The 14,875-nt window shown below is 46.6% G+C and overlaps 1 protein-coding gene across 3 annotated transcripts in view; it reads right to left on the reverse strand.

The window, feature by feature from the left end:
• Positions 1 to 14,524, reverse strand: part of AFAP1 (actin filament associated protein 1) — a 134,976-nt gene extending 120,452 nt beyond the window's left edge. Inside the window, exon 1 of one of the 3 annotated variants that reach the window (XM_073574545.1) lies at positions 14,250 to 14,524. In XM_073574545.1, coding sequence (XP_073430646.1) covers positions 14,250 to 14,301 — 52 coding nt within the window. In that variant the 5' untranslated portion in view covers positions 14,302 to 14,524. The remainder of the gene's footprint in view (positions 1 to 14,249) is intronic. The other 2 variants (XM_073574544.1, XM_073574546.1) reach the window with 2 other exon arrangements.
• Positions 14,525 to 14,875: the final 351 nt, after the last annotated feature.

Below are 14,875 nucleotides of genomic sequence, written 5' to 3' on the forward strand. Positions count from 1 at the left end.
TCGCAACACATTCCTTTTAAATTAGCAGCAGAAAAAAAAAATTTCCGTACAGTTAATAATAATATAATAAATTTTATTTTTATAGCGCCGACATATTCCGCAGCACTTTACATTTCAGAGGGGATTTGTACAGACAATAGACATTACAGCATAACAATAATCACATACAGTAGATTATAACAAATAACAAGAGGAGTGAGGGCCCTGCTCGCAAGCTTACAGTCTATGAGGAAAGAGGTAGACACGAAAGGTGGGTGGTAACAGTTGCCCTGATTGTATGGACCAGCCATAATGTTAAGTGTGTAACAGTACAGACACAGAGGGCTAATGGATGCATAAAGCATGTGGGAACATGATGCTGGGAACCTGGTTATGGTAAAACTTTTGGCTCTGCCACACAGGGATAGGTTAGGTTAATGTGTTGAGGCGATAGGCCAGTCTGAATAAATGCGTTTTCAGGACATGCTTAAAATTGTGGGGATTGGGGACTAATCGTATTGACCTGGGAAGTGCATTCCAAAGAATTGGCGCGGCACGTGTAAAGTCTTGGAGACGGGAGTGGGAGGTTCTGACTATTGAGGATACTAACCTCAGGTCATCAGCAGAACGGAGGGCGCGGGTAGGGTGGTATACTGAAACAAGGGAGGAGATGTAGGGTGGTGCTGAGCCATTGAGGGCTTTGTGGGTGAGGGTAATAAGTTTATACTGAATTCTGGAGTGGATGGATAGCCAGTGTAATGACTGGCACAAGGTAGAGGCATCGGTGTAACGATTGGTGAGGAATATGATCCTGGCTGCAGCATTCAAGACAGATTGGAGAGGGGAGAGTTTGGTAAGAGGGAGACCGATTAGAAGAGAGTTACAATAGTCGAGACGAGAATGAATAAGAGAAACAGTAAGAGTTTTTGCAGAGTCAAAAGTAAGAAAAGGTCGAATTCTAGAAATGTTTTTGAGGTGCAGATGACAAGAGCGAGCCAGTGATCGAATGTGGGGGGCAAAGGAAAGCTCGGAATCAAGTATGACCCCAAGACAGCGGGTATGTTGCTGGGGAGTAATAGTGGAACCACAAACGGAAATGGCAATGTCGGGTGTAGGTACATTAGTAGCGGGAGGAAACACAAGGAGTTCAGTCTTTGAAAGGTTCAGTTTCAGATATAGTGAGGACATATTAGACACAGCGTTTAGACAATCGCCAGTGTTTTCTAGAAAGGCTGGCGTGATGTCAGGAGAAGAAGCGTATAATTGGGTGTCATCAGCATAGAGATGGTACTGGAAACCAAATCTGATTGTTTGACCAATAGGGGCAGTGTACAAGGAGAAGAGGAGGGGGCCTAGAACCGATCCTTGAGGAACCCCAACAGTAAGGGGAAGGTGAGAGGAGGAGGAACCGGCAAAAGAAACAGTAAAGGAGCGGTCGGAGAGATAGGAGGAGAACCAGGAGAGAACGGTGTCCTTGAGGCCAATGGAATGGAGCATAGTGAGGAGGAGCTGATGATCCACAGTGTCGAATGCTGCAGAGAGATCCAAGAGAATTAGCATGGAGTAATGACCATTTGATTTAGCTGTTAGCAGATCATTAGAGACTTTAGTGAGGGCAGTTTCAGTGGAGTGTAAAGAGCGGAAACCGGATTGGAGAGGGTCGAGAACAGAGTTTTCTGAGAGATAGCGGATAAGACGGGAGTGGACCAGGCGTTCCAGGAGTTTAGAGATGAAGGGAAGATTAGAGACAGGTCTATAGTTAGCGGCACAGTTTTGGTCGAGGGATGGTTTTTTAAGTAGTGGATGTATGATGGCATGCTTAAATGAGGGAAAAATACCAGAAGAGAGAGAGAGGTTAAATATTTTAGTTAGGTGAGGGGTGACAGCAGGGGAAAGGGACTGGAGGAGATGTGACGGAAATGGGTCACTGGTGCAAGTAGTTGGGCGAGAAGATGCAAGGAGCCTGCTTACTTCTTCTGTGACTGGTTCAAAATCAGAGAGTGAGTTAGATGCAGTGGGGGAGGGAGGACAGTGCATGGTATGAGGGGATTTGGAGATAATTTCCTGTCGGATCTGGTCAATTTTTTCTTTGAAGTAATTGGCCAGATCGTCAGCTCGGAGCTATATAATAATACTTTATTTATATAGCGCCAACATATTCCGCAGCGCTTTACAGTTTAACAGTTTCAAAACACAAGCCATAAGTAACAACGTTAACAATACAATAATTAAAGCCAAATAAGACGAAATAAGACGACCCTGCTCGTGAGAGCTTACAATCTACAATGAGGTGAGGAAGATACAAAGTACAGGTGTGTATTTACAATGAAGGTCCAGCCATCTTGAGGGAGTGAGGGATGGAGGGAGATAGTGAATGGGCTACGCACGCACACTTACACATAGAATGATTTTGATTAGTGAACGTGATAAGCCACTCTGAACAAATGTGTTTTGAGGGAGCGCCTAAAACTATGCAAATTGTGGTTAGTCCTAATTTCTTGGGGTAGAGCATTCCAGAGGATAGGAGCAGCACGGGAGAAGTCTTGGAATCGGGAGTGGGAGGTACGGATTAGTGCAGAGGTTAGTCGAAAGTCGTTTGCAGAGCGCAGCGATCGGCTAGGCCGATAGACAGAAATGAGGGAGGAGATGTAGGGGGGTGCCGCACCGTGGAGAGCTTTGTGGGTGAGAACAAGTACTTTGAATTGGATCCTATAATGAATGGGCAGCCAGTGTAATGACTGTCGAAGAGAGGACACGTCCGAGTACCGATTAGCCAGATGGACAACCCTGGCTGCTGCATTAAGTATGGACTGGAGAGGGGATAGTCGAGTGACAGGGAGGCCAATTAATAGAGCGTTGCAGTAATCCAAGCGGGAGTGGATCAATGCTACAGTGAGGGTTTTTGTTGTTTCCATGGTGAGAAAAGGGCATATTCTAGAGATGTTCTTTAGGTGTAATCGGCAAGAGTGGGCAAGAGATTGTATATGGGATGTGAAGGAGAGATTGGTGTCAAACATAACACCCAGACAACGCGCCTGCTGCCGGGGTGTTATTGTGGTACCACCCACACAGAGGGAAATGTCCGATTTAGGGAGGTTAGTAGATGGCGGGAGCAGAAGAACTTCAATTTTGGAGAGGTTAAGTTTCAGATAGAGAGTGGACATGATATTGGAGACTGCGGACAAACAGTCACTGGCGTTCTGTAGTACAGAGGGGGTAAGGTTGGGGAATGACGTGTATAGTTGTGTGTTATCAGCATAAAGATGGTACTGAAAGCCAAATCTGATGGTCTGTCCAATTGGGACTGTGTAAAGAGAGAAGAGAAGGGGGCCAAGGACTGAGCCCTGAGGTACCCCGACAGCAAGAGGAAGAGGAGATGAAGTGGAGCCAGAGAACAAAACACTGATGGAGCGGTCAGAGAGATAGGAAGAGAACCAGGAGAGAGCAGTGTCCTTAATGCCTAGTGACTGGAACCTAGAGAGTAGGAGATGGTGGTCAACAGTATCGAAAGCTGCAGATAGGTCAAGAAGAATGAGCAGAGAGTGGTCACCATTACGTTTTGCTGTCAGAAGGTCATTGGTCACTTTGCTGAGTGCAATTTCAGTCGAATGTAGGGGGCGGAAGTCGGACTGTGAAGGGTCTAGAAGGGAGTGAGTGGAGTGGTAACGGGTAAGGCAGGAGTAAACTAGGTGCTCCAAAAGTTTAGAGATGAAGGGGAGATTGGAGACTGGTCTGTAGTTGTTTGTGCAGGATGGGTCGAGAGCGGGTTTCTTTAGTAATGGAGTAATGATGGCATGTTTGAAGGAGGATGGGAAAATGCCTGAGGAAAGAGAGATTAAAGATTGTAGTTAGGTGGGTTGTGACGACTGGAGAGAGAGACTGGAGGAGATGTGAGGGAATGGGGTCGGTAGTGCATGTAGTCGGACGAGAAGAGAGGAGTCTGGAGACGACTTCTTCTGTGATGGGATCAAATGTGGAAAGTGAGCCAGGGGAGATGCAGGAAGGGATGGGAGTCACAGCACTTGGTGGTTGGGAGCAGATTTCCTGACGGATATTATCTATTTTTTCTGTAAAGTGGGAGGCCAGGTCATCAGCACAAATATCTGTGATAGGGGCTTGTGCTTTTGGCCTGAGGAGGGAGTGAAAAGTGTCAAAAAGTTTCTTGGGGTTGTTGGCTAGTGAGGAGATCAGGGTGGTGAAGTAGGTCTGTTTGGCGAGGTGAAAGGCAGCGTTATAGGTTCTTAACATAAATTTGAAGTGGATGAAGTCTTCTGGTGTGCAGGTTTTTCACCATAGGCGTTCAGCACTCCTAGAGCATCGCTGGAGAAGTTGAGTTTGCGATGTGAGCCAGGGCTGTTTAACTCTGTGTTTGGAGGTTCTGAGGGTGAGGGGAGCTACTTGGTCAAGGGTGCTTCTAAGACTGTCATTGTAGTGATGAACAGCCAGATTAGGACAGGAAAAAGAGGAGATTGGGGACAGTGTTGAGTGAAGGGAGTCTGAAAGTGTCTGAGGGTAAATGGCTTGTAGATTTCTGACTGTGTGGTAGGTAGGAGTGAGCTGGGGTGGGCGAGGATTTGAGAGTGTAAAGGAGAGAATGTTGTGGTCAGAGAGTGGAAGCGGTGAGTTAGTTAGGTGGGAGATTGAGCAGAGCCGGACAAAGACCAGATCAAGGGTGTTACCGTCCTTGTGTGCCTCAAAGGTTGAAAGCTGCGAGAGGCCTAGAGAGGTGGTTAGTGATAGAAGCTGGGATGCAGATGTGGAAGTGGGGCTGTTAATGGGCATGTTGAAGTCTCCCAGGATAAGGGTTGGAAGTTCTGAGGACATGAAGTTGCGGCAGCCAGGCTGAAAAGTGGTCAAGGAAGTGGGTGGGTGAGCCTGGGGGCCTGTATATGACCGCTACTCTGAGGGAAAGGGGACGAAAGAGCCTGATGGTGTGGACCTCAAAAGAAGGGAATAAGAGTGATGGAACTGGGGGGATGACCTGGAAAGTGCATTGTGGGGACAGGAGTATGCCGACTCCACCACCATGTCTGTTTGTGTGTCTCGGGGACTGGGAGAATTGTAAGCCACCATAAGAAATGGCAGCAGGAGAGGCAGTGTCAGAATCCTGAATCCAGGTTTCAGTGAGGGCCAACAGATTAAGAGAGTTGTTGAGAAAATAGTTGTGTAAGAAAGGAAGCTTGTTACAAGCAGACCGTGGATTCCAGAGGGCACAATTAAAAGATGGAGATGAGGGAGTGCAAGTAATATTAATAAGATTATGGTTTCGATATGAGGTAAGGTAGGGGTTGGGGGGAGATGTCCCCTGAAATCAGTAGGAAGATAAAGAGCAAATACTTGATGGAATTGTAAGTAGTTTTTTTCTGTGATGTGTTTGGGCAAGATGGGCTGAGGTTTCATTCATCCAATACTGCTCTAGGTTGGGCAAGATTGTGACACTTTGCCGATCACATTTCCAATAGATCTCGGGACTCGGAATAAAGAAGCTTTATTCTCAGTGAGTCCATCTGTAACCGGATCCCTCAGCAGCAAATGTGCACGGACATGAGTTTCCAGAGTCGTACAAGAGGGTAGTGTTTATATTCCTCATTTATTCCATGCCGAGATTTCCTACATCGCACCTCGCTCACATAAAGCAATTCCTGGAGAACAAATGAGCTCTGCCAACATGAAGAATGTGATATAATGTGTAGGCCCAACTCAGATCAATGCCCTGAATTTCTGACATGGAATTCCAGCAGGGCGCCCAAAAAAAGAAGAAAAAAAAAAAAACACAACACCATAAACTAAAAAGAAAAAGAAACACCATAAATAATAAAACTAAAAAGAAAGAATAGTCACAAAAGTCAATAAAAAGCATAGAAGTGCATTTTTTTTGTAATATTTTTCAAAAGGACGCAGTAATGAAGGGTTGTCTCTGGTTTTAGAGCACCTTCAATTAAGAAGACAAAAATGAAGGATGGCAGAAGTAAGGAAGCGTGTCTGCCCCATGTGCATCTGCCGTCCTCAGCGTTACGCCTCACTTTTATGTGGACAGGTAATCCTTTTAAAAGAAAAAAAAAAAATCATCTTGTAAGACATTAAAGATATAAAAAAAAAATGCACTTCTATGCTTTTTATTGACTTTTGTGACTATTCTTTCTTTTTAGTTTATTATTTATGGTGTTTCTTTTTCTTTTTAGTTTATTATTTATGGTGTGTTTTTTTTTTTCTTTGGCATGTATACCTGTTCGGGTGCCCTGTAAATGTCTGCCATTGTGCATGTTTTGAGGAGTGATGTGTTATACTTTTATTAATATAATGTTTATGCATACCTGCCTTTGACAGGTCCACCCTGGGCCTCCTGCATGTGGTTGTAATAGCTATGTTTCATCTTCCAGCCCTACTGTATGCCTGTTTGTCTGTACAATTTTTTATATTAATAAAACTGATCTTATTTTGCTATTTGACCTGATGACTGGATTTTCCTTTTGCCTGTGATTGTAGTCTTACAGTTGGTCGTTTATTGTCCCTATTCATGGAGGTTGTGTGGGATTTTGTTTCTACTCTGTATAAATCTGCTTAATTTTCCCTCCAGTTATGTTCATCGGATCTATCCCACTCTTAAGGAAGCCAGCGCTGCACTTTATTATGGTGATGTCAAGGAAAACCATCTGAAGACAGGATACCGAGGTGCCCTTGGGTGGTCCATGAAAAAGAAAAGCAAAGCCAATCTGATTTACAGTTTTCACCTGGAGACACAATCAGATGCCCACAGATTATGCTGGATGATGAGCCAGGAGACCCCATAGGGATCTGAATGCCAGTGGATCTCCGTCTGTGCATAACGGTCTTGGCCGCCTCTGAATAAGGTTTAACGACATCTAATGAGAACAAGTTATTTACAGCACCGGGTACAAAGCTTCCCGAGTCAGGTGCAGCCAACTAATGAGGCTATCGCTTACATGGAGCCATCATCGGCACCATATGTCGACTAATGGTCATTAGTGCAATCGGTCCTTAAAGAGGATTTGTCACGAGATTTCACTACCAGATCTGAGAGCAGAATTATGTAGAAGCAGAGATCCCGATTCCATCGATGTGTCACTTACTGGGCTGCTGGCAATAGTTATGATAAATCTGTGTTGTGAGCAGGAGACTATCGCTATTAGACTAGTAAACCTTTTGCCACATAGTCCTTTGCATTCATAAGATCTGTCTAACTCCACCCACACCACTGATTGGTAGCTTTCTGCCTATGCACAGTGAGCACGGAAAGCTGCCAATCAGTGGGGATATACAGAGCTCAGCATTTACAGCACTGCAGCAGAGAAAAGAGGGGATTTTATCACAACTACTGCACCCAAATAATGTAAGTGATATGTCTGGAGTCAGGGTCTCTGCCCCTACGCTCAGATGGGAGAGCAAAAAGCAGGTGACAGATTAGTGTAAGGGATAGACTACAGATAATAACTGGCAATGTATAACATATACACATGGTAAAAGCCCAGGAAGTGTATTTTTGGAAAGCATGTTTAGCTGAATGTTATCGTAAGGGGCCATTACCCCCAAGTACAAGTTATATATACTTACAGTACATTACCATAAAATGTGTTGTCAACATTCAATGGAACATCTCTGGTTAGAAGGAAGAAAAATCGCATATACATTGGCCATATACTGCGCTACAGGCACATGTACAGCCCAAGGCAGCTCTTATACACAGGAGAGGAGGCCATCAACCGCGGCTCTGAGCCATCCACCGTCCCCGCCATGTATGTCAGCCCCGTTTCTTTGTATGAAGAACGTCTGCAGATGTTTTCACTATGAGGTGTAATGAGAAGAGCCCCTTTCATGTCGCACATCACACAATGACTGGGGTTTGCCTAATGTGCCGAGACCATCCACGCTCCGCAAGATCGGGAACGAAGGGGATTTGTGACACTAGAGTCGGGATGAGTGACAGCAGAAAGAAACATTTCCTTTAATGATGGGGGTCTTATAAGATTAGGTCTGCCTTCCTTTTATGTCCCATGAAAGGCAACTAATGAGCGGCATCGGACATCACAATGGTGCGCGTTCTCCCTCTTTCTATTCTTATGGGGAGATCGGTATTGTGTCTGGAGATATTATACTGGCGTCGTCATATCCTACTTATAAAGTACTGGCAGAATTTACCAACTTCGCAAGGGTCATTTTGGCTTAAATGGGTTGTCCAGGCTTGGGGTTCAAGTCTGCAGTTACTCTATATAACAGAGCGCACTGTCAGGATTCTCCGATGCTGGCGGTCTTGTGACATCGAGTATGCAACTTGCATAGTTGCGGCCACATTTCAACTAGACTGTGCCCAGCCATTCAATTCACTTGTAGCACATCTAGTCGGCATGTGACTACTAGATGTATGCAAATTACATACTCGTGGTCATGCGCTCGCAAGCTCACAGCGCCAAAGAATCCTAACAGCATACAATAAGGTGTCCTCACCCTCTCTCCTTCCAGCCAGTATTTAGGGGGGGCACCTCCAGCTTTGCACAGTCCATTTTTCCCCCTTTCTGCACAGTGGGAGAGCCCCGTGCAGCTGGCGGATCCTGCACATTTTTGTATTAAGATGTTTATCATGTCCTGCAGACAGCGGTAATAACATTCTGAATTGCTCCTCGGCTCGCTTGTGCCTTCAGGCAGGTGATTTCTCCATCGGGTTCAAGATTAAATCCTTTTCAGCTCTCAGTGATGCACAAGTTAGCTTTGTATCATCCAGACACAAAAATAGGATCCTCGATACCCTCCTAGTCATTAGCAGGACGGCTAGATAGACATGATGGCGGACCCTATCTCTCCCCCATTTCCACTCACATCTCAGTGTATGGGTAATCAGAATCTGGGATTGTCTTCTTTGGAAAACCGCTTCTCCTAACGCGTCGTTGGCCTGGATAATGAGCAGATCAAGGAGAGACCAAGCCGAATTCTGAGAGCTCATGCACACACTGCATAAAAGCCAGGTGAGACGCCATATATCGAGTTGGCCAATTTCTGCAGAATTTTTTTTGCTCGATTGGCCATTGGTCCACTGTGGCTGGATGGGGGAGGAATCAATGGCTACTGAACATCCATTTGGCCGACAGCCATCTCAACCGACCCAGGAACGCTTATTTAGTCACTCTCCTGTATTCTCTATGAGAAAACCACCGGCCGACTCGTCAGCCAGCGTCTTGTCTCAGGGAGAACACAGCCATCGGCAGTCGCCGTGACCATCTCTCACAACCATCAGTCGGCCGGCGCCACCATGCAAAGTTAGACCACCGTGCCTGAATGTAGGGCCCTCATCATGTTCATCACCTTCAGGTGACCGATGCCACATGCATTTTTTGAGAAAACACAGTAATTGACATTTACAATAGTGAGTATTGCCGGTAGACACCGGTTCCCACAGTCCTCGTCCTGCAGATCGTCTCGCTGACTCTCCGGGAGGACATATGTTTCTGCGTGAACAATGACCCTTCCTGAACTGCCGTATGCCGAGCCCATGAATTAATCATTCCCTCTTCGCACACGTCCCACGGATATTATTTTTTTGCTTGCTCACCAGACAAAGACTCAAAAATAATGACGACCGTAAAGGAGCCAAAAAGGTGTAAGCTGCAGCGGGCACTTCCATGGCAGCTTATGTTGTGAGAGTAAAAAGATTGGGTGCCAAAATGTATCCTTCTTTCTCCCAACATCTGCCATCAGTCAGTACCTTCTAAGCATGGCCCGCTCTTATAGCGCCATATAGTGCACAATACAATCATACTCTCACCAAATATCTATGGTTATTGCACCATGTGGAACAGCTGCTCCATCCAGTTGTGGAGCAAGGATGGGTTCAATACAAGCTCTTTGGTCCACCAGCCGTCCGGACTAGTGGTGCCCCCTTCAATAGGGGACGCATCTTCCCAAACCATCCCCACCCTATCCGCATCAGGCATTTTCTAGGAGATTTCAGAAGCGCCAGTGTTTGGCCAAATCTTCTGGAATCTTATAGGTCTCCACTTTATTCCTGGAAGCCTCCTGGATGTTCTCGGATAAGTTATGCCATAGCCATGTCCAGTTGTCACCCAGTTTGCCCAAAAGTCCAATAAGCCTAGGGATGCAGCAAGACTAGGGGAGAAAAATGAGACCGACTGGCCCATCGGGGCTGAGTAGGAGATGTCACCAAGCCTTCTGGTATACCAAGAAGAAACAGAATAGTCTTTTCTTCGGTCTTCTTTATGGAGTGGGGCACACAGTATCACTGTCTACAGCGTAACATCGCGGCTTCATCCAGCAGAATAATTCATTCCAGGCCGAAGAAAACAGGATGAAGCACTTCATCAAACCGCAATGAGATTCCCCGCAAGCAGCAGTACCCGGCGCGGAGAAATAAAACGAGAGGCCGCTAATGATATTACAATGGGGACATTAGGGGCGCAGATCGATTTAACCAGTTCACTGCCCGACACAGCTGCAAGAAGCCTCCTCCGCTCGGCCAGAGAAGACAAGTCAGTTACTTTCTCTCGCGGGCAAAAGAAAAAAAAAAAAAAAAAAGGACGAAATTCCCAATGGAAGAAATTGAAATACGTCTCGGTTAGCTAAGCCCGAGCCTCCACCAATCACCGCCGCACAGGAAATAAGACTGTCAGGAGACGGAGAACCGCTCGCTGCCCAGAAGGGCTAGTCAGTGATGGTGGCAGTGCCGAGTGGGCAAGGACGGGGTGGCACAGAGGATCTGAGAGCAGTTACTACACACAGAAACAAGGGTGCACTTACTATACACTGCTTCATCCCGCAGAGATGTTCTGCAGCAGCTGCGCTCTGCCGCAGGCATTCACCAGACAAGTGAGGACCTGCCCCGAATCCCAATGAGCCCTGAAGAGCCACCTGATCGCAGGCCGAGGCGTATGCACCCCCTGTGTACACGAATATACAACCCTCCTAAAAAAAAGTCTTATAGAGGCAATGCACCGGGAGAATAAAAGGGTTAATCTGTGCATATACATTACAAGTAACTAGACAGTAAAATAGTGCACATGTATAATGCTCATACATGCACATGTCAGCCATATAATGCTTTACATCCATAATAATGTAACACACAATATTCATATCACGCCCATAATACAGAGCCATGTAATCAATGTCCAATACAATGCAGCACGTATAATGGCCTTCTATCAATGTCTGTCCAGAATCCAATATATATCTCCTTATCAGGCCCTTACTACAAAACATATGACCCATATAATGGCCTTCTATCCTAGGCGCATGTATGATATCCAAGATACCGGCAGATCTTAGCAATATAATGTTTTATAACCATATACAATATATATAGCCGTACAGTGCCCATAATACACACATTATACATCTCCATAAAATGCCCTCCTTACAATACATATGCCTGCATGCATACAGTGCCCTCCAGCCCATACATTCACATATATCCCCCATACAGTGCCTTCCAGCCCATACATTCACATATAACCCCCATACAGTCACATATATCCCCCATACAGTGCCCTTCAGCCCATACAGTCACATATAACCCCCATACAGTGCCTTTCTGCCCATACAGTCACAAATAACCCCCATACAGTGCCTTTCTGCCCATACAGTCACATATATCCCCCATACAGTGCCCTTCTGCCGGTACAGTCATATATAACCCCCATACAGTGCCTTTCTGCCCATACAGTCACAAATAACCCCCATACAGTGCCCTTCTGCCCATACAGTCACATATATCCCCCATACAGTGCCCTTCTGCCGGTACAGTCATATATAACCCCCATACAGTGCCTTTCTGCCCATAGTCACATATAACCCCCATACAGTCACATATATCCCCCATACAGTGCCCTTCAGCCCATACAGTCACATATAACCCCCATACAGTGCCTTTCTGCCCATACAGTCACAAATAACCCCCATACAGTGCCCTTCAGCCCAGTCACATATAACCCCCATACAGTGCCCTTCAGCCCATACAGTCACATATAACCCCCATACAGTTACATATATCCTCCATACAGTCACATATATCCCCCATACAGTGCCCTTCTGCCCATACAGTGCCCTCTAGCCCATACAGTCACATATATCCCCCATACAGTGCCTTTCTGCCCATACAGTCACATATATCCCCCCATACAGTGCCCTTCAGCCCATACAGTCACATATATCCCCCATACAGTGCCCTTCTGCTGGTACACTCACATATAACCCCCATACAGTGCCCTTCTGCCCATAGTCACATATCCCCCATACAGTGCCCTCCAGCCCATACAGTCACATATATCCCCCATACAGTGCCCTCCAGCCCATACACACATATAACCCCCATACAGTGCCCTTCAGCCCATACACTCACATATAACCCCCATACAGTGCCCTCCAGCCCATAGGCACATATATCCCCCATACAGTGCCCTTCAGCCCATAGTCACATATATCCCCCATACAGTGCCCTTCAGCCCATACAGTCACATATAACCCCCATACAGTGCCCTTCAGCCCAGTCACATATATCCCCCATACAGTGCCCTCCAGCCCATAGTCACATATATCCCCCATACAGTGCCCTTCTGCTCATACAGTCACATATAACCCCCATACAGTGCCCTTCTGCCCATACAGTCACATATAACCCCCATACAGTGCCCTTCTGCCCATACAGTCACATATATCCCCCATACAGTGCCCTTCAGCCCATACAGTCACATATAACCCCCATACAGTGCCCTTCTGCTCATACAGTCACATATAACCCCCATACAGTGCCTTTCTGCCCATACAGTCACATATAACCCCCATACAGTCACATATAACCCCCATACAGTGCCTTTCTGCCCATACAGTCACATATATCCCCCATACAGTGCCCTTCAGCCCATACAGTCACATATAACCCCCATACAGTCACATATATCCCCCATACAGTGCCCTTCAGCCCATACAGTCACATATAACCCACATACAGTGCCCTTCTGCTCATACAGTCACATATAACCCCCATACAGTGCCTTTCTGCCCATACAGTCACATATAACCCCCATACAGTGCCTTTTTGCCCATACAGTCACATATAACCCCCATACAGTGCCCTTCAGCCCATACAGTCACATATATCCCCCATACAGTCACATATAACCCCCATACAGTCACATATAACCCCCATACAGTCACATATAACCCCCATACAGTGCCTTTCTGCCCATACAGTCACATATATCCCCCATACAGTGCCCTTCAGCCCATACATTCACTTATAACCCCCATACAGTGCCCTTCAGCCCATACAGTCACATATAACCCCCATACAGTGCCCTTCAGCCCATACAGTCACATATAACCCCCATACAGTGCCCTTCAGCCCATACAGTGCCCTTCTGCCGGTACACTCACATATATCCCCCATACAGTGCCCTTCTGCCCATACACTCACATATCTCCCCATACAGTGCCCTTCTGCCCATACAGTCACATATATCCCCCATACAGTGCCCTTCTGCCCATACAGTCACATATATCCCCCATACAGTCACAAATAACCCCCATACAGTCACATATATCCCCCATACAGTGCCCTTCAGCCCATACACTCACATATCTCCCCATACAGTGCCCTTCTGCCCATACAGTCACATATATCCCCCATAGTGCCCTTCTGCCCATACAGTCACATATATCCCCCATACAGTGCCCTTCTGCCCATACAGTCACATATATCCCCCATACAGTCACATATAACCCCCATACAGTCACATATAACCCCCATACAGTGCCCTTCTGCCCATACAGTCACATATATCCCCCCATACAGTGCCCTTCTGCCCATACAGTCACATATATCCCCCATACAGTCACAAATAACCCCCATACAGTCACATATATCCCCCATACAGTGCCCTTCTGCCCATACAGTCACATATATCCCCCATACAGTCACATATAACCCCCATACAGTCACATATATCCCCCATACAGTGCCCTTCAGCCCATACAGTCACATATAACACCCATACAGTGCCCTTCAGCCCATACACTCACATATATCCCCCCATACAGTGCCCTTCAGCCCATACAGTCACATATAACCCCCATACAGTGCCCTTCTGCCCATACAGTCACATATAACCCCCATACAGTGCCCTTCTGCCCATACAGTCACATATAACCCCCATACAGTGCCCTTCTGCTCATATCCTCGGTCTTTCCTGCCATACAAACCGCACACAAGGCTGGACCTGGGCTGCCCTCGCTTTCCGGTGTCTTACCTCGGCAGGGCTTGTACATGGCGGCTCCGGTACAGGCGGCTTTCCCGGGCATGATGATGAGAGCGACCGGGGACCCTGCTAAGTAACAATGGCAGCCTGACTGCTACTACACGGCCAGCATGTCCCCTCCAGCCAATGGGAGGGCGCTACAGCCAGGGTGGGCGGGGCCTAAGGAACAAAGAAGAGAGGCTGACAGCCAGTGACTACCGGCTGTGTGCGGTAGATTCATGCATAACAACCAATCACAGCGCCGCTCTCATGTTAGAATGACAAAAGGAGAAATGAAAGCTGCGCTGTGATTTGTTGCCACAATTATTTTTTTTTTAGAGGCAGTTCCCTAAATCTCACTAAAGGCTCCTAATTTTCCTCATTATTCACCCTTTGTGTCATCACATTATAGACGTGGTTAAAGCGCCAGGCGAACCTGTCATTGGCCAGAAGCACTGGTATGACAACCAATATGGCGGCCTCCTGCAGAGGTTGCTATAGAGAGACATACATATTACAAGAGTTTTGCCTAAATTGGTTTCTGTGGGACACTGTACGATTATGTCCAGCCTCCCTGTCAGGCAGGGGAAACAAGGATCAGGCATTTTGGATTTTAAAGAGTTATTCCCAACCTCATA

Source organism: Dendrobates tinctorius, unplaced genomic scaffold (assembly GCF_039654945.1).
Source record: "Dendrobates tinctorius isolate UK_male_01 unplaced genomic scaffold, ASM3965494v1 ptg000039l, whole genome shotgun sequence".
NCBI lineage: Eukaryota > Metazoa > Chordata > Amphibia > Anura > Dendrobatidae > Dendrobates > Dendrobates tinctorius.